At 43.0% G+C, this 19,825-nt stretch overlaps 1 protein-coding gene across 1 annotated transcript in view; it reads right to left on the bottom strand.

Annotated features, from left to right (window-relative positions):
* Positions 1-3,707: 3,707 nt before the first annotated feature.
* Positions 3,708-19,825, bottom strand: part of ptgir (prostaglandin I2 receptor) — a 156,675-nt gene continuing 140,557 nt past the window's right edge. The window contains exon 2 of the mRNA XM_051934314.1: positions 3,708-4,501. Within this exon, the coding sequence (XP_051790274.1) occupies positions 4,235-4,501 (267 nt within the window). The 3' untranslated portion in view covers positions 3,708-4,234. The remainder of the gene's footprint in view (positions 4,502-19,825) is intronic.

The raw sequence follows: 19,825 nt of genomic DNA, 5'->3' as shown, positions 1-19,825 counted from the left end.
GGATGCCATTGAGAATTAAAAGAATTCGCCACACGTTACTAACAGCAATGAGTTGTTTACCTTGTCATTATTAATTGTATTTAAAAATTATTAATTTTTAATTAGCCAAAAAAATATTTGTTACTGATTACCAGGTCTTATGTGACTCTAAAGCATAATGACACAACTCAGAGATGACGGTGCAGTAGGTCGAGATTTTACTGTTAAACATAACAGTACATTTTGTTTGTTTGATTCACCATTACTTTGAAAATGATGTCAAGGTGATGGATGGAAACAGCGATGCTTTTCAGCATTTAAGAAATAAGTTTGGTTTAAAGAAAAGTGAAACCAAAATTAAGGAAGGTGTTTTTGTTGTTCCTGAAATCCGTGAACTGATGGTTGACGATGAGTTCAAAAGGGAACGGAAGCCCACTGAACCAGCAGCATGGGAAACATTTGTGCGGGTTGTCCAGAATTTTCTTGGGAGTCACAGAGCAGAGAATTATACTGAGCTTGTGGAGAACCTGCTGAAAGCGTATCAGCTTATGGGAGCCCGAATGTCATGGAAGATGCATTTTTTACATTCTCATCTCGACTTTTTTCCACCAAATCTGAGCGATGTCAGAGATGAGCAAGGGGAAAGAGTTCATCAAGATATAAAGGTGATGGAAAACCGATATCGGGGAAAATTCACTCCAAGCATGATGTTTCTTGCAAAGAGAGACAAATGTGCAGTACAAGTGCAAAAGCAAGTGCCTCCAACATTTTCGAGCACAGTGACCATCACTTTTATATTGAGGTAAATTGAAATAAATACACTTTAACGTGTCTCTGGTATCATCTTCTGGTTTGTTTTCAGAATAAACACATTAAAACAATTTTGGTGGGACATAGTCCAAACTTCAGATATCGCGTTGATATATTATATTGACAGCGGTGGGCTGGCACCCTGCCCGGGGTTTGTTTCCTGCCTTGCATCCTGTGTTGGCTGGGATTGGCTCCAGCAGACCCCCGTGACCCTGTAGTTAAGATATAACGGGTTGGATTATGGATGGATGGATTGATGGATATATTATATTGATATTCAAAAACGACAAAACGTCAATGATGTGTATTTCAAAAACCTGACGTGCTAGCTTAATTCTGATTTCATATATGAAATCAGTGTAAAAAACTGAATAAAGAGATGCTCTGAAGTTCCCAGTAGCAAACAAAAAATATTTTTATGCAGACCAGTGTTATTGATGTTCCCTTACAGTTGTTTTTTTTCTATATGTACTGTACTAGCCGTCCCCACGCAGCACCGCCATAGTAGTGAAACAGAATAAACTTTAAAAATCAATAAACAAAAAGGTATCGCTAGCTAAGCGGAGGCAAGGTACACTCCAAAACGCAGAGGTAGACCAACTCTCCACTCCTGACATCACGCTTCCTGCTCTCCCCGGTTCTCTCATTCGCTTGCTAAGCGGAGATAAGGAAATGTGTGAGTGAGGAGGGCCCTGCATCTCTCTTGGATTTGCTCAAATAAATGGCTCCTGCAAGCGAACTATGATACTTAGTGTGATGAGAGAGGTCGCAAAATCAATTGGAATGTTCAAGCAAATTATAGAAAAAACCCAATCTAAATCCGTTAAGTGGTTCTCTTGTGAAAAGCGGACAGACAGACAGACGTTGGATTTTATATATAGAGAGATACTGTATATTCATTCATCTGTCTGAGCTGATCATTTCAAAAAGGGGCGTACGGTGAGATGCGATCTTGGCTTATCCTGTTTAGCCTTAGTCAATGGGTGGGCCTCTCTGGCAGGGTCTTAAATTGGTTTGAATCCTACCTGACAGGAAGAAAATTCTTTGTTAGTTGTGGTAATTACAAGTCAAAGACACATGATATCCAATATGGTGTTCCACAAGGCTCTATCCTGAGTCCGCTAATCTTCTCAATCTACATGCTTCCGTTAGGTCAGATTATCTCAGGGCACAACATGAGCTACCACAGCTATGCTGATGACACACAGCTGTATTTATCAATAGCACCTGATGACCGCGAATCTCTTGATTCACTAACACAATGTCTGACTTGTATTTCAGAATGGATGAATAGTAATTTTCTCAAATTAAATAAAGACAAAACTGAAATCTTAGTGATTGGCAATAATGGATTCAATGAGGCTATTAGAAATAAACTGGATGCATTAGGATTAAAAGTCAAGATGGAGGTAAAAAGCTTAGGGGTAAGTGTTGACTGTAATCTGAATTTTAAATCGCATGTTAATCAGATCACTAAGAAAGCATTTTTTCACTTAAGAAACATAGCAAAAGTTAGACCTCTTATATCATTGAAAGATGCTGAGAAATTAGTTCACACGTTTGTTTTCAGTCGACTAGATTACTGTAACGCACTCCTCTCAGGAATACCCAAAAAAGACATAAATCGTTTGCAACGAGTGCAGAATGCAGCTGCTAGAATCCTAACCAGGAAAAGAAAATCCGAGAACATCTCTCCAGTTTTGATGTCACTACACTGGTTACCTGTATCATTCAGGATTGACTTTAAAATTCTGCTTATGGTTTATAAAGCCTTAAATAATCTCGCCCCATCTTATATATCGGAATGTCTGACACCTTATATTCCAAATCGTAACCTCAGATCCTCAAATGAGTGTCTCCTTAGAATTCCAAGACCAAAACATAAAAGAAGTGGTGAGGCGGCCTTCTGCTGTTATGCACCTAAAATCTGGAATAGCCTGCCAGTAGGAATTCGCCAGGCTAATACAGTGGAGCACTTTAAAAAACTGCTGAAAACACATTACTTTAACATGGCCTTCTCATAACTTCACTGTAATTTAATCCTGATACTCTGTATATCCAATTCACTATAATAACTATTCATGGTGGCTCTAAAATCTGTACTAACCCCTACTCTCTCTTCTGTTTCCTTTTCCGGTGTCCATCTACTCAAAGCACAGTGATGTCCCAACAGTGATGGATTAAAAGCCAGAAGTCTGCATGACCATCATCATCAAGTCCTTCCGTGAGAACCATAAAAACAAAGAAGAGTATTTCATTTATGTGAGGTAGAATGCCCAGAGGGGACTGGGTGGTCTCGTGACCTGGAACCCCTACAGATTTAATTTTTTTCTCCAGCCGTCTGGAGTTTTTTTGTTTTTTGTTTTTTCTGTCCCTCCGGCCATCGGACCTTACTCTTAGTCTATGTTAACTAATGTTGTCTTATTTTAATTTCTTATTTTGTCTTTTATTTTTCTTTTCTTCATTATGTAAAGCACTTTGAGCTACTTTTTGTATGAAAATGTGCTATAGAAATAAATGTTGTTGTTGTTGTTGTTTATCAGCCGCCTTAAAGTTAAGAAGGTGAGCGGTAGCGATCGGCCCATTTCAGCGCATCAGGGACGATTCGTTACAACTTGACAGAAAAGAGAAGAGCAAGAAGAGAAGGATGTTATTTACACGCAGTGGAGCAGCCAGAGTTGATTTTCAATTAGTTAATTTTGCTTTCTCCTGGTACTTTGCCCATATTTGTGTGACTGTTTTGTTCTCAAGACCCCCCTTCTTAAGTATTTTGGCTTCCTTGAAGTTTATTCTGGATTTGTGGAGTGCCCTCTGTCTAACATGAGTGTCATTACAAATGTTACAGCCTTCCATTGTAAATGAAGAGAGTGTCTGTAAAATCCAATACAACATACACAAATGAATTAAATAAACATAAATTAAAACCAAAAAGCAATGTTCCTCTTGTTCTTGCGTTTATCCACTTTACACATACCACTTAGATTTGTTTTGCATTGAATCATCTGTTCGAGATCCCTACGTATCAGCAAAGCTTAATGATTTACAACAAAGAAGAGTAAAGTACTTCATCAGCGGTCTGATTCAGAGGCTCAAAGGCAAACACAATTCTGATAATCAAGCCGCACTTTATCACACGGTGTCACCCGGGAAGGCCATGAGCTGTCCTGTGACTCTGGAAGCAACAGAGAAACATCAGATTGATCCTCAAGCCTTTTCTGAGAATGTTCTAAGCACAGAAGTTGAACTTTTTGTAGAGCATGGTCCCACTAGGTCAGGCATGGAGCCACATGGCCTTCATTAGCCACAGAGACCCTTTCAAGCTTCACATTGCCTGTTTTCCCTTTCGACCTGCAGGAACACACGGTTTCAATCCCTAACAGGTAGACATCAGCAGCAGCAGACTGTAGGGTCTGGTTGTCATTTTCCAATTAGGTAGGCCCAGCTGTCACGACGGGATCACATGTGAGTTGCTAAGTGATGGCTCCTTAAAAGGCACGGACTGCAGCTTGCAAGAGTCCGAATAAGACTTGCTCTTCAGTGTCAGCGTCGAGAAGCGGCAGCACAGAAATGAGCGGAGGTGACGGAACACCGTTTTCCTGAAAATGATAAAAATCCACGGATCCGCGATTGGGTTTGTGGCAGACAAGCGGAATGCTATCAGGTCCTCCAAGTCAGTGGTACTTGGTGCGATGGCGCTGACGAATCCTCGGATCTAAGGTAAGAAAAGAGGGGAAAAAATGAAAAACAAAGGATTAGCACCGTGAAATCAATACAATGAGCTTATCTTAAATGTATTTGTTCTCAATATACTGTGTGAGGAGAAGTCAGCAATTACATGCACTTTTGTGAAAATGTTGTAGTTGTTGGATGTACAGCTTTCAACGCTCACATGTGGAAACACGGTGTGTCTGCTGTAACACTAGAGGGCACTGTTGCTCCTCTAACCCATGACACAGACACTGACAACACGTGTTAAAAGCACCAAGAAGTTGTTTTAATTTCTTCTTTTCTTTGTACAATGCTCCTCGAGTACCACAGCCACAATAAACAAATAAACACAGTAATATTTAACTCGGGGCGGCACGGTGGCGCAGTGGGTAGCGCTGCTCCCTCGCAGTTAGAAGACCCGGGTTCGCTTCCCGAGTCCTCCCTGATTGGAGTTTGCATGTTCTCCCCGTGTCTGCATGGGTTTCCTCCCACACTCCAAAGACATGCAGGTTAGGTGCATTGGCAATCCTAAATTGTCCCTAGTGTGTGCGCCCTGCGGTGGGATGGCGCCCTGCCTGGGATTTGTTCCTGCCTTGTGCCCTGTGCTAGCTGGGATTGGTCCAGCAGACCCCAGTGACCCTGTGTTAAGATGTAGCGGGTTGGATAATGGATGGATGGATGGATATTTAACTCTCAAAATCTCTCCTCTACACCTCCAAGCAAGCTCTGTCCTCTAACTCCCAACTCCGGCTCGCTTGCTGGGTTCCCATCAGTCTTTTAAATAGTCCTTGACACGGAAGTGCTTCTGTCCTTCTGACCACATGACTAGCTGGCACTTCCGGGTGTAATGAAGAGCTGATATTTTCTTCAGCCCGGAAGTACTTCAGGGCTTCTGCCCTCATGACTACCTCATACTTCCAGGCTATAAGGAGCGGATGAGTCTGCAGGTCCTTCGACAGCTTCCCCTGGCGGTACCCACTGCACCCAACAGGGCTGAGAAACCGAACTCCAAGGCCCAGGATGCCCTGTGGGAATCCGGGGCACTGCTACACTCTAGGGGAGCTGCCATCTAGTGTTTTGAGGGAGGCAGTGTGGGCAAGTAGCTGCCTTCCCCCTGTGAACGCTAGGGGTTGCTGTTGCCCCTTTAAACCCAACAGACAGAAGCTCAGGACACAAGGTAAAAACCACGAGAAGTATTTCAATCTTTCTTTTTAATAATCGTGCCCAAAGCACCTCCACCACTAATACACAATCAATAAACACAATAATCTTCTCCTCCACACCTCCCAGCAAGCTCTGTCCTGCACCTCCTGACTCCAGCTCACCTGCTGGGTCTTCAGCAGTCCTTTATATAGTGCCCGACCTGGAAGTGCTTCTGTTCTTCCTTCCACGTGACTTGCCAGCACTTCCGGGTCAGATGGAGAACTCCAATTCTTTAGTCAGCCCGGAAGTACTTCGGGGCTCCTGTCCACGTACTCCTGGGATATAGAGAAAGTATGACTCCTCCTGGTCATTCAACAGCTACCCCTGGTGGCACCCATGGCACCCAACAGGGCTGTGAACCTGCACTCCAAGTCCCAGAATGCCCTGCGGGAATCCGGGGCACCGCTATACTCCAGGGGAGCTGCCATCTAGTGTTTTGGGGTAAGCAGTGTACAAAACTTGCTGCCTTCCCCCATCTTTTCCTACTCGGGGCATCACGCTGTGTTGGCCATGCTAAAGTTTCAAACTTCATCAGACAGTTTGCTAGCGATAAATATGGCAGCTCTGCTCTCTGTTTGCACCAAAGAAGACCAGCAAGCAGTCATCTGCTTTTTAGGGCCTTTAGGTCTACCAGGGCCAAAATTGTCACTGCTTCATCAGTATCATGGTACAGACTTGGTAGTGGACTTGAATGGGAGTCTCATTTCTTCTTTGTATTAACACTTGGCAATACAATGTCTCTGTTTTTTTTCAGGGAAGCCTTCATCTCTGCTTACACCAAGGAATGTTAATGAACAGTAATCCAATTTTTATGAGCTGAAGGTCTACTGGGGCCCAGAATCATGGTACAGACTTGCTTAATACTGTTGCCTGCAGTGGACATCATGGGTATCCTGCTTCTGCTTCATGCTGAGACAAAGACTGGACTCCATCGGTACTGTGTCTCATCAGAAAATCCTTGAGTACCACTGGTTTGACTTTATGATGTAGCTCATGGAGTCCTGAATGAGGCACATTAGCTGCACTGTGATGGAGCGTCAGTTATAGCCCTACGGCCATGTGGTGCAATTCCCTGAGGGTGACCTGCACCAGGTCAAGGGACGCCCACATAATACCTGGCTGCAGATGGTCATTTCCAGATGATGGGACTGGACCACATGTCTGCCTGGTTGGTTGCCAATCAGGATCCTGAGCTGTTTCATTGTTTGGCAGGTGTGGCAACGCGCTGTACCAGTGCATGCACGCCAACCTGACCTGACCTGAAATGAACTTGAACTAGACATTGTGATAAGAATACACAAACAAGAGACATCAAAGGTTTGGGGCAGCCGCCCATATAATATGCCCTGGCAGCAAATGGGTCATTTTTGTTGAGTAGCGTTCGGTACAAAGTCCAAACCAGAACTGATTCATAGGTGCAAAGATGATCAGATCAGAAGTGGAGTCATCATGGGAGCCAGAACGAGAAATTTTGTCATCATAGCCACCAAAGCCGGAAGTGACATCATCGTGGACACCAAAACCAGAAGTGACATCATCATGGGCACCAGAACTGGTAGTTGTATCATCATGGGTGCCAGAACCAGAAGTGATGTCATCATGGGTGCTTGGACCCGATGGGATTTCCCATGAATGGTGTGCAGTGGATTGAGAGAGACATTCAGTGCACCTCGCACCCTTCCCTTTCCAGATGGGGACGACAAGTCCCATTTTTCAGTCAGTTGGGATGACACCCGTCTCCCAAATGGAAGCAAAGATTGCTCGCTATGCCAGGAGGACAGCCTTACCACCAGCCTGGAGAAGTTCACCCCGGATAACACAGATCCCTGCAGTCTTTCCTCCATTCAGCTGGTTCACCACCAGTGCAATCGCAATGAGATTGGGTGGCTCACAGCTAATTGAAGGATCAGCTTCAACAACCGTGGACTCAGAGATGTCCAACATCCTAGCCGGAGGATCAGCTTTGAACATCTGCTCAAAGTAGCCAGCCCAGTGGGTCACAACTACAGCATCATCTCTAAGGAACATTCCATCAGCCGCCCTGATTGTGACTCTCTGAGAAACAGATTCAGATGTGTATAATGCTTTGATTCCTCTGTAAGCAGGATGTGGGTCACTAGACCACAGATGGTGTGTCACTTGCTCACAGATTCCTCTAACAAACACCTCCTTATCTGCCCTCTGAGTCCTCGCAGCCATCCTTCTCAGTTCCTGGTTCATACTGGAGTAGCCATCAAGCTGTGCACTGTGACTCCTCTCAATGATATCGAGAGTGCCCTGAGATATGAAACATCGCCTTCCTGGAACACCGGCAACACCAACACATATTTAATAGTGCTGTTAATTAACATTAAATGTTTAAGCAAACAGTAGTCCTAATGAAAAGTGTTTCAATATAATAATTCCCTGATGCTAAATAGTTTGTAACAACATGGAAGGCTCCCTCAGACACCCCTTAGGCTCCCTTAGTGTTCTGTACCTCTTCCTTCTTCTCAGCTGCAAATGCGGTTTCTCGTAAATTGGTTCTCGGTGGCTAAACGTTGGCGCTTTCTGAAACATCAGCAGGTATGCTGGGTAAAAGCCAAAGCGTGACATTCTTCGAATCAGGAAAATAAAAATGTTTTAAAAGAAAACTTCTGACTCATTTTGCATCTGTGGTTTAGAAAGTGTGGGCTAAACAGGCAGCGGGTGTCTCATATGTGTGTCACTTCACATTGTTTTATGGTTTTAGACAAAACAGCCAAGAGTGCATGTGAAAAATAATTTAAATAAACAGGTATTTCACTAGATGGAGGTTAAAAATGCAGAGTGAAGGATGATGAAGTTTTAGCCGATTAAATCAAAAGAGCAGAAAACAGACAACAATGAGGCTGAGTTTAAAGGGTTAATGTGTTATCGTGGGTTTTATAGGACTTGCCAAGTCTGCTTCTAAGTTGGTCTACTCGCACACCTTAAGATTATCACACATACATATTGGGATCATTTAGAAAAAGTCTCTGATGAAAACCTAATTGGAAGTCCATCCATCCATTATCCAACCCACTATATCCTAACTACAGGGTCATGGGGGTCTGCTGGAGCCAATCCCAGCTAACACAGGGCGCAAGGCAGGAAACAAACCCCGGGCAGGGCACCAGCCCACTGCAGGGGATGAACTGATGTTCTGACTCAAATAGAGAGCAATTCCTTTATATGTAAAGGGCCCCTTTAGGGTTGAACTTCTAAGTTCTGTTCCCGTGGTCCCCAAAGCCACCAGGGCGGTCACCCCCTCGTGGTGTGGAGGAGGCGTAAGCCCTCCTCCGGTCCTTGAGGGTGTACCGGCTGGGTACCACCCCCAGCCACTCGCCACAATATTATATACTAGCCAACGCCCGCCGTAGCATACAGCAGTGTAAGAATAGGAACGGAAAACAGTGAGAAAGGAATTCAGAAATCAAGAAGAAATAAATACTTCTTGAAAGACGTAGTGTGCATGTATGATTTCCGGCCAAGCAGGATTACATGTGAAAGTGATAAATAATTCAGGCTTTACGAATTTACGTACTATGGCCATGGCATCCTGATAGTTTTGTTGCATGTATCTTGGCCTTCCTGGAAATGTGGATGGTAATATGATCATTTTGCCTACACATACGTTGTTATTTTCAGTGTTTGCTTGCAGTGAGTCTGATAGTCCTTTGTATTGTTCCACGCGCAGACCTTGTTGATGTAATCTGAGATAGTTGAGACGTACACCCTCTGTTTTAACATACGCATCTACGACGTACTGTTGGAATAGTTTGCCGCTGGAGTGCAAAATACTAAATGTATTCCTCATTGCTAATCTGTATGCGTAAAACTGGCATTGAGTAAGCCTTATTCGCTTGGCGGTTCTTTTATCGGGAACATGTTGAAAATCTTTGTGCCAGTCAATGTCTCCATAAGGGAATAAAAGTGGGTAAACCATAGGATCGCAATTCATATTGAGCATGGAAATCTGTTTACAGGAGTTGCCTCTGGGATAGATGCAAATGTCTCTTTCGGCAGGCAGTTCGCCATCTTCTCCGACGAAAATCACTGCAACATCGGTGTGACATGTTGGGGAATTGTATCGTCGTAAATCCTGCCTAGGGTTTTCCTTGAAAACCATTCGTAAAGATGCTGTTGGATTGGACTGAGCGATTTCATGCATGTGTTTGTGTGATTTAGCGAAGGGGTTGATGGTTCTGAGCATGGAATCTTGCTGGAGAAGTACATTTTCGCTGCATGCAGAGTTTTATTTTGTAAGCGTGCTTCAGTAGCTTCTGCTGTGTCAGAAACATACAACTGTCCATATCCTGGAGAGGTAGAAGTGTTAGCGTATAGTGGAGAGATTTGGTGATAAATTTGGCCGTATATTTTAAAACAGTATGGTCCGTGGCCAGGAGGTTGAGTTATCTGTGCACCCATTGAAGCAAACACTAGAGAAGAGTTGTATTCTTGAATGTGTTCACGATCATTTTTAGCTTCTGATGTTTGCTGTGTAAGAAGCTGTTGTAAAGACACAGGTGACTCCTGCAAAGGTGGTAAAGCTACTTTACCACTGTGGCAGCACCACGAGTACTTGTTGGATGGATTACGCTCAGCAGGCCAGTATAGTGCATGACATGGAAGAGGACGAATAGGAATCGAGAAATGCCGTGTCGGCTGAGTGTGGGCAGGACCAGTTTTGAAGTGGAAGCAGGATGAACCAGAAGAGAAATACTATATATATATATATATATATATATATATATATATATATATATATATATATATAATATATATTTTATATCTATATATATATATCTATATATTTATCTCTGTGGTGGGTTGGCACCCTGCCCGGGATTGGTTCCTGCCTTGTGCCCTGTGTTGGCTGGGATTGGCTCCAACAGACCCCCATGACCCTGTGTTCGGATTCAGCGGGTTGGAAACTGGATGGATGGATGGATATATATTTATCTATATACAGTATATTCTGATGGATGGTGGCTGGCACTATTACCCAGATGGGATGCCCCTGTAATGTAAAGACAGGAGAGATGACTTATGAAGAGCACTATCTCCACCGAACTGTTATTTGGTAGCCCCTCTGCAATGGGCTCTTGGAGTCCCACAGGGCCATATGGGACTTGGTATTGGTCAGCTCAGCCCTTTAGGGTTCTAGGAATGCCACCAAGTGGACCTGCAGATGCCTACTTTGGGCTTTCACCACACCTGAGAGTAATTCCAGACCTCCCTAACAAACCACCTGGAATACTCCCGGGTGCAGCTTAAAAGGAGTCAGCTGCCTCACAGAGACAAGTCAGAGTCAGGGGGAGGTGGACGAAGCTTGCCTGTGGAAGAGCGGAGGCACAGAAGAGAGGGAGATGAGGAGGAAGAGCAGGACGTAGAAGAAAAGTGCTGTGCTGCATTGTGCCTTTGGTGCTTAATTGTACTGTGCATTCCTGTGGAGAGCGAGGGAAAGTGCTTCCCCATGTAAATAATATGCGTCTGTGTGCGGAGACTTGTACCCATGACTGTTGTGTCGGGTGTCTGGAGAGCTATGCACTCGCAGGTCTTCACAATATCTATCTATCTATCTATCTATCTATCTATCTATCTATCTATCTATCTATCTATCTATCTATCTATCTATCTATCTATCTATCTATCTATCTATCTATGTTGTCATATTTAGGACTTTGTCGTATATCCCAGCATGCAATGATTGCTTGAAGTGTGCGACTTATCGACATCAGCAGGTGCCGAGGGTTTTCTCTGGTGATGCTCTGCCAATCCTCTCGTGCAGCCATCTTCAGCTCCTGCTTGTTTCAAGGTCTTCAGCATATGGAAGGCCTGCTCATCTAGATTGAAATCTGGTGACTGACGGGGCCATTAAAGAATTTTCAATATTTTAGCTTTGATAAACTCTTGCGTTGTCTCAGCAGTACAGTATATCTATCTATATAATACACAAGACTCTGCAACACACAAGGCTTTTATTTTGGTGGGAAACTCTTTTGTCTCTTTTCCCACCAGCACAGTACCAATCACAATACACAGTACACATCAATAGGAGCAGTTTCTCTTTTCTGATTCTCTCCTTCTTCCACCTCCACTCCTCCTAGCAAGCATCATCTTTTCCCTTCCAACTCAAAATGAAGCTACCTCATCTTATTCAGGCAGTCAGTGTTGGGAGAGGAACTGCACAACACTTATCTGGGAAGAGTCGAGGAGAGAGAACTATACTATTACTGTATGTTATCAATGTTTAGGCAGCTGCAGCTGACCTGGACCATCACACTTCCATGAATGGATCCCGCTCATCGAAATGTTTCAATCCCTGATTGGTCACCCTTCACGGAAGAAATCCATATTCCAACATGGCACACATGAAAGAGTTTCTTTCCATTCCATTGCATTTGTTGTTTTGCTTACCTGTGTGCATCTAAACATGTTTTGTACAGTTTGAATGTTGCATACACACACAAATTGCAAATCATTTAGTGGACACCACAGTTTGTGATATATCCCATAGGTGGCATCACTACGACTCCTTCAGTAATTTTTCCACTGGCAAACATCTATGTCATATTCACCTTTGTTTGTTTTAGTGTGAATGGCGTCACACACCTGTGCCCGGTAGATAACGTCAGACTTTGTTGACTTGTAATTCCACCCCGAGTCAAGGTTTGGCACTGCCTTGTAACGCCTCTCCTCTCCTTCCCTCTTGCAGATCTAGAAACCAACATATTGGGGGTGACATGACATCACTTCGGGGTCCTGGGCTCCTGGGCCTCCCTCTTCTCCCTCACTGCCATCTTTGTTCATTCTAGTCAGAAACTCTCATCTGAGAAGACTTATTACTTATCACTTATTACAATTATTACAATAACATGAAAAAGTTTTTGTTTTAGTTACGTATTAATCATTTCTTGCCTCGCATTTCCTGTCATCCTACATTTACATAGATCATTGTAGACACGGAAGACACGTGAAATGTACGTACAGTTGACCCTCGATATACGATCAGCCTGAAATGTGAACAACTTGGTTTACAACCAAAATTTTTGTTTTGAATTACGACCAACGTCTTGAGTTATGAACCGAATACGGTCACGTGTATCCTCTTGTGCGATTGTAAACAAACAGCCGAGAGCGTTCGTAAGCGTCAGTCGGAGCCCAGATACTTGTGTTTGTGGACGTAATTTCGGATAGTGCAGTAATTTATTTCGATAATTGCAATCAAAATGGCCCTAAAAAGCTAGAAAAGAAGCTAGGGAAGGAAGAGTAGGTAACGAAGGTAAACAAACCGATCACAATTGAAACAAAGAAGGAAATTGTACAGAAATATGAGAGTGGCGTTCGTGTGACCGATCTCGCTAATATGTACAGCATGTCGAAATCCACCATCTCGACAATTTTTCAAAGAAAAGATTTGTCTGAAATAAAGGACATCCTGGAAAAATGGACAGAGCTACAAACATTTGTAGAGAAGACCCCACCCAGACAGAGAAAAAGCTAAACATTGCATTAACTTGCTTAATGACAATGTCATGTCATACTACAGAACTGTGTTGAAGAAAAGACAGAAATAGACAACCTTATACCAGTTTTTATTTCCGAAAAGGTTGAGACCTAGTGAGCTAGAAGCAGGTTCCAGTGGGCTACAGCCTCTCCCAAGGTGAGAAAGGACACCAGAGAGCCAGAGTTGTGATGTTCTTATGGAAGGGGGCTCTCCTTCCAAACAATAACCACCTTCCATTTCATTCTCCTCCTCCTCCCTTCCTGCATGCCAAAGATGTCACATTAAATGGTGAGTACAGTATGAAATTGTTGTTTCTGATAGGCTAGGCACTTTTTATAACTTTTTGGTTAGTACATTAGAAAAATTATTGGTGTTTTTAGTAAATTATGCATATTATACAACCCTTTTTTATTATGAAAAGGTTAAGTAAGTGTTGCTGTGGGAGGTTCGGAACGCATTATGGGTATTTCCATTATTTCTTATGGGATAAATAGTCTTGACTTACAACCAACTTGAGTTACAACCAGCCCGCGCGAACGAATTGAGTTCATAAGTCAAGGGTCCACTGCATTCCAAATAACGATATATTATTTACCCTATACAACTCCAGAGATCTAACTCCCAAATAAAGAGACTTGAGCTCTTTGAATTTTGCATCTGACTTGATTTCAGCTTCCTTGGTGGGTGATGGGATAGCAGGCTGCTTGCTGCTTGTGCTGATTGGCACATTAGCAAAACAAAGATGCTGCTGATGAGGTGTGAAAGAATTTAAGGTGGCCCGGCATTACAACTTTTTTCATAGGTTTCAGGGATTCAAGTGCTAAAAACACAGCAGTAGTATGATTGTAGCGTAACCCAGGCCAAAAATATTAAAAGGTTCATGTAATTTGACAAGCGGTGAGTTTTCAGGTTAAACCCTTTCGATGGGTAGCAGACTGGGAGCAGACCGTGGTCTGTGATCCTACCAGGAGCAGGCATCTTTCGTTTAGTACGGTATTTACTGCAGTCCTTTCAGGGTTCAGCCTTTGCAGTGATTGGACCCAGCAGTGTGCAGCCTACCACCATTATGGCACTTGGAGATCCAGTGATAAGTCCTTTCAGATGTGGAAGACTCAGGGCAAGATCAGCTTAATCAGTGAGTAGCCTGCCCTAGTTAGGCAGTCCAGAGGTGAGCCCTGCAGGGTGTTTGTTATGTGAGAATAAAGGTTAGTTAGCTCAGGAACATTATTTAGGCATTTCTAGGATTAACTTGTCCACCAATAAAAGAACCGTAGGTGGCTAAAGTCCCTTTCATGGACACTTTCACATTAAACCACTGGTGTTAAATAAAACAACATACTAAACTCACCATGTGTAAACTATTAAACTGGTTTCCACACCAATCTTACTTATAAACTCCACCAGTCTGAAGCATGTAAGTCAGCTCATAAAAAGAGACAAGCTGAACAGCAGACAGAGACATAAAATGTTTTCCCACAAGATTGCGCCATCTCAACAGGACAAATAGACAAATAGAGCAGGCCTAATAAATTAAGGAACAGATTACTGGAAACAATGGCAAACAAAGGTCTAGAGTTATCAGGCTAAGGGAGAAGAGTGTGAATAGGGACATAAATCACAGCGCTGGAATTACATACACAAGCCCATCGAAAGGTGAGCTGTGAAAACAAGCTGCGTGTAGAAAAGAGGAAATAATAAAACCCTCAGAGCTGCAGTCACAACTGTAAAGATGTCAATGGAGGACACAGAAGCTTTGAGAATGGTGCAAGCCTGGGAAAGTCCCGACAAAGTATATGACTGTGAGATTAATGGTTAGAACCTGTAGAGGAAATGGTAGAGATCTCAAAAGTGATATTTTTATATGTAAAAAAAAAAAAATGAATGTATACTGTATACCTGTGATGTCTTGCTACCAGTGTTGCTGGGGTAGGCTCTACCCTTCCATGACCCTGAACTGGTTTAGACAACTGTGGGAATGTTATGTGCTGCCATATTCTACACATTTACCACACTAATAGTAGTATGGTCTAAACTAGTGTTTCTCAATAGCAAAAATGGCTCGCGAATTGCTATTGTTTGTAATGGTGGGTGACGAATGGGTCGCACTCTAATGATCACGTTTGATTCACTAAGGGGGATTTCTGCCCTTACCGGTTTGATGATTGTTTTTACTAAGGAACAGAGCCTGATGGTTTCCAAAGAAACTTACTTGAGAAAAAGTGACAGATTGAGAAACACTGGTCTAAATAGCTTTTCCTGCCCACAATTTAAAAACTATACAGGGAGAGTTTCATATTTCTAAAATGTGAGCATTGGCAGGAGACACGACTAGTTCAGGGTCAAAAAAGCAGTGCAGGGCATTAGGAACATATTAAAGGCTCTGGTGGGGATAATTCTTCAGAGATGCACAAGGTGGCGCTGTATACTAACACCTCTTCTCTTCCTTCCTCTACAGGCTGCATGATTGGCAACCTCCCTATTTCTGAAGTCACTTCTGGTGTCCCTCCTCCTGGTCCTACCTTACCCCGTCTGTTCCATTTTTTATCCAGACGTGTCGCCATCTCGCCATCACGCTTTCAGAAATGTTTCTTTGCTAAAAAGCATTTTATTATTTTCACAATATATGTGGTCACGGTGTTACCCTATACCTTTATTTGTTGTCACACACGTGCAGCTGAGAGACAAATTCAGGTCTCATCTAAAGGTAATTATACTCCCAACCAGGGGTTGGCACTGTTGCCTAATGTCTTGTCTCTTCCTCCCTCTGCAGAAGCAGTGATTAACATTCACGTCCCTAATGATGTCCCGTCCGGTTCCTGACCCTCTGAACCTGCCTGTTTCCGTCCTCCAGAGTGAAAAATGGCTCCACCGTCATCTTGGTATCAGTCGACCAAAGATTTGTGTCTGAAAACACCATTCTTGTTTTCTTGTTTAGATTTTGACCTGCCTATTATACTGGGATCACTATGATACCCTAACTCTTTAACTGTTCTCTGTGTCATTTATTTCACTGTCTTTGTCCTCTTTTAAAGTTCTAACATAGGATTCTCCATATACCTACATTATAAGAACAGGCAGGTGAATCATGCCACAGTTGAAATCAAATTTTTTCCCATTCAGGTGTTTGATATGAACAGTAACTGAAGCTTCTAACATGAATCTGCTTGACTTTTTGCTTTGTGTTGTTACCACATGATTAGATAATATGAAAAAGAAGATGGTCAGCTGTTCCTAATTATTTGTTCAGTGAGTTTACAATACATGTGCTGTCTCTTTAACACTAGAATCCCTAAAGCCTAATTTGGAATCTCAGGCCACCTTAAATTCCTTTGCATCTCTCCTCATCAGCATCTTTTGTTTTGCAAATGTGTCAATCAGCACAAGCAGCAAGTGCCTGCTATCCCACAAACTCAATGGAGCTGAAATTGGTCACAAAATTCTCAGAACTCAAGTGTGTCTATCTAGGTGTGAGGTGCCTGGAGTTGTATAACGTAAATAACATATTGCTATTTGGAAGACATACATTCATGTGTGTTCCATGTCTACAACATGTAAATTGAATGATTTTTTTTTTCCTTTGGTTATATCCTTAAATAAAAGTGCATGTGTTTATTTGATACCAGCCAGCCCGCGATTCTCAAAAGAATCGCAATTCCAAGAATGGCAATCACTTTCTGTTCCCTCTGATACTTGAGCCGTGACTCCTTTCATTTTTGAGCCTTTACTCCTTTCGCAAGCACGTTGTAGGCGCGCACGTTGTCACAGTTGGTTTGAGCCGTGACTCCTTTCGCAAGTGCGTTGTCACAGCATGGACCTTTGGGGATTCTGTACATCCAGTGAGCCCTGCGCCCTGCTCCCGTCACAGTTGGTTTGAGCCGTGACTCCTTTCGCAAGAGCGTTGTAGGCGCGTGCGTTGTCACAGCATCGACCTTTGGGGATTCTGTACATCCAGTGAGCCCTGCGCCCTGCTCCCGTCACAGTTGGTTTGAGCCGTGACTCCTTTCACAAGAGCGTTGTAGGCGCGTGCGTTGTCACAGCATGGACCTTTGGGGTTTCCGTACATCCGGTGAGCCCTGCGCCCATCCACAGTTGGTTCGAGCCGTGACTCCTTTCGCAAGCACGTTATAGGCGCACGCGTTGTCACAGCATGGATCTTTGGGGATTCCGTACATCCGGTGAACCCTGCTCCTTGCGCCCGTCACCGTTGGTTTGAGCTGTGACTCCTTTCGCAAGCGCGTTGTCACAGCATGGACCTTTGGGGATTCCGTACATCCGGCGAGCCCTGCGCCCTGCGCCCATCTGGTTTACAACCTTCGGTTAATAATATGGATGTGGACTAAAGTCTTCACATATTATACATTTCATGTCATTATTAGTATAACATGGAAAAAGTTTCTGTTTTAGGTATGTATTCAGCATTTCTTGCATTTCCTGTCATCCTACATTTACACAGATTATTGTAGACAGGAAACACACATGAAATGCATGTGTTCCAAATAACGACATATTGTTGACCCTATACAACTCTAGAATCCTTACTGCCAAATAAAAACACTTGAGCTATAAGAATTTTGCGACTGACTTCAGCTCCGTCAATGGTGGGGATGAGATAGCAGGCTGCTTGCTGCTTGTGCTGATTGACACATTTGCAAAACAAAAGACGCTGATGGAGAGGTGTGAAGGAATTTAAGGTGGCTGGGGATTACAAGTTATTTTGTAGTTTTCAGGGATTCTAGTGTTAAAAGTACTTCTGTTCCTTGTTCTTTGTGGTTGGAAATCCAGGATTTGGGGATACCCTAACATCCTAAGCCCTTTCTCTGGATATTTAAATTAGCTAGGACGGCTCAAGAGTCTGAGATCATTTGTTTATAATGCAGTTTCATGTAAGTGTTCCGTTCTTTTTGTTTATATTGGCTTTTAATTATCTTTCACTTTGTTATTGGAGTCGTCTTCTAGTTTGTGGGTTAGATTTGTTTAATGTGGATTTCCTTTCAGACAAATTCTTTTTTTTTACCCTTTTCTTGCTCTATTTAATATATGAAGATACTTTGAGGGTTTACGGTCATCTCTCCTCTTTTAAGGTTTTTGTTATATTTTTGGAACATTTTAGCCTCAATCCCCTTTTTGGCATGTGAAGCCTGTGACAAACTCACTGAGCTGAGTTCCACTTCTTTGGTGGGAGGCCTTATCCAGACAGGCAAAGGAGCTTCACACTCTTTTCACCATGTGGAAGACTGCATGACATAACACATCGAAGCTCCTGGAATACTAATAAAGATTCTCCAGGGTTATAATGAATAAGGTAGTTCATTAAGTTTACAAAGAGATCGCTCTGTGTTTTACTGAACAACATCTACCACTCTGAGATGCTGCAGTCATTAGAGACACAGTTATCTGAGAGGTCTATTTAACCCTTGTATACATGGGACTTAAAAAAAAACACTATTACATACCTGGGGTCTTTAGAGACCTGGGGGGGTATTTTCCGTACGTCGCTTAAATCATCCGCGAATTAGATGCCTCATTTTGGATGAGTTAATGCCGGTGAAACTCATCTGGGATAAGTCGGTTTTTCAAACGCAGCCGTGTAGTAGATTAGTCTAGCTGGATCTAATCATCCAAGATGAATGCGTGTGCCCGCGCTGAATGAAAAGCCCATATATATTGAGTCTAGAAAACATGATCAGCAAATCTTTGATAGGCTGTAACAAAATGACAAAAGAATGGGCGCATTTTTTTTCACACAAGCGGAGCAAAACCTTTTATTCGAAGGACATGAAGAATTTCAAGATTTAATATGCACAAGGGGTAACACTGCAAAAGCAGCCCAGACCAGAAAAGACGGCTGGCAAAAAGTGGCTGACAAATTAAACGCTAAGTAGTGTGCATTGTACTTACTGAATGCAATGTTTAATTTCCTATGTGTCAGATTAATTATTATTTAATATGTCATAATTCCAGATCAAACGTGAGCACAAGGAGAACATGGGAACAGGTTAAAGTGAAGTACAAGAATAAACTTCAAACTGGTAAATATTGGTATATAACTATTTAAAGAATTGTTGACATAAAGAATCATATATAATATAAAAAACATTAATTCTAAAGCTAATAAGAAGGCAGACAAGCAAAAAACAGGTGGAGGTCCATGCAGTCCAGACCTAACCCCTGCAGAAGAGTTGGCTCTCCAGCAAAATGCCCATCGCCCTGTTTCTGAGGGCATTCCAGGGGGAAGCTCATCCTCAGAACCAGTGGCAGGATGCAGTGGTCACTTCATTTCAGGTAAAGGATGGTCATTGCATATTTGTCCTCCATGTGTGCCATAGGTATGTTCCATAGGTATGTTTGCAGACCTATAAATACCTGGGAGTGCAGCTGGACGATAAATTGGACTGGACTGCCAATACTGATTCTCTGTGCAAGAAAGGACAGAGCCGCCTGTACTTCCTTAGAAGACTGGCATCCTTCAACATCTGCAGTAAGATGCTGCAGATGTTCTATCAGATGGTTGTGGCGAGTGCCCTCTTCTACGCAGTGGTGTGCTGGGGAGGCAGCATTAAGAAGAAGGATGCCTCACGCCTGGACAAACTGGTGAGGAAGGCAGGCTCTATTGTT

Source organism: Erpetoichthys calabaricus, chromosome 1 (genome assembly GCF_900747795.2).
Source record: "Erpetoichthys calabaricus chromosome 1, fErpCal1.3, whole genome shotgun sequence".
NCBI lineage: Eukaryota > Metazoa > Chordata > Cladistia > Polypteriformes > Polypteridae > Erpetoichthys > Erpetoichthys calabaricus.
The sequence above is the reverse complement of the archived record's forward strand: the minus strand, read 5'-3'. Positions and strand labels throughout refer to the sequence as shown.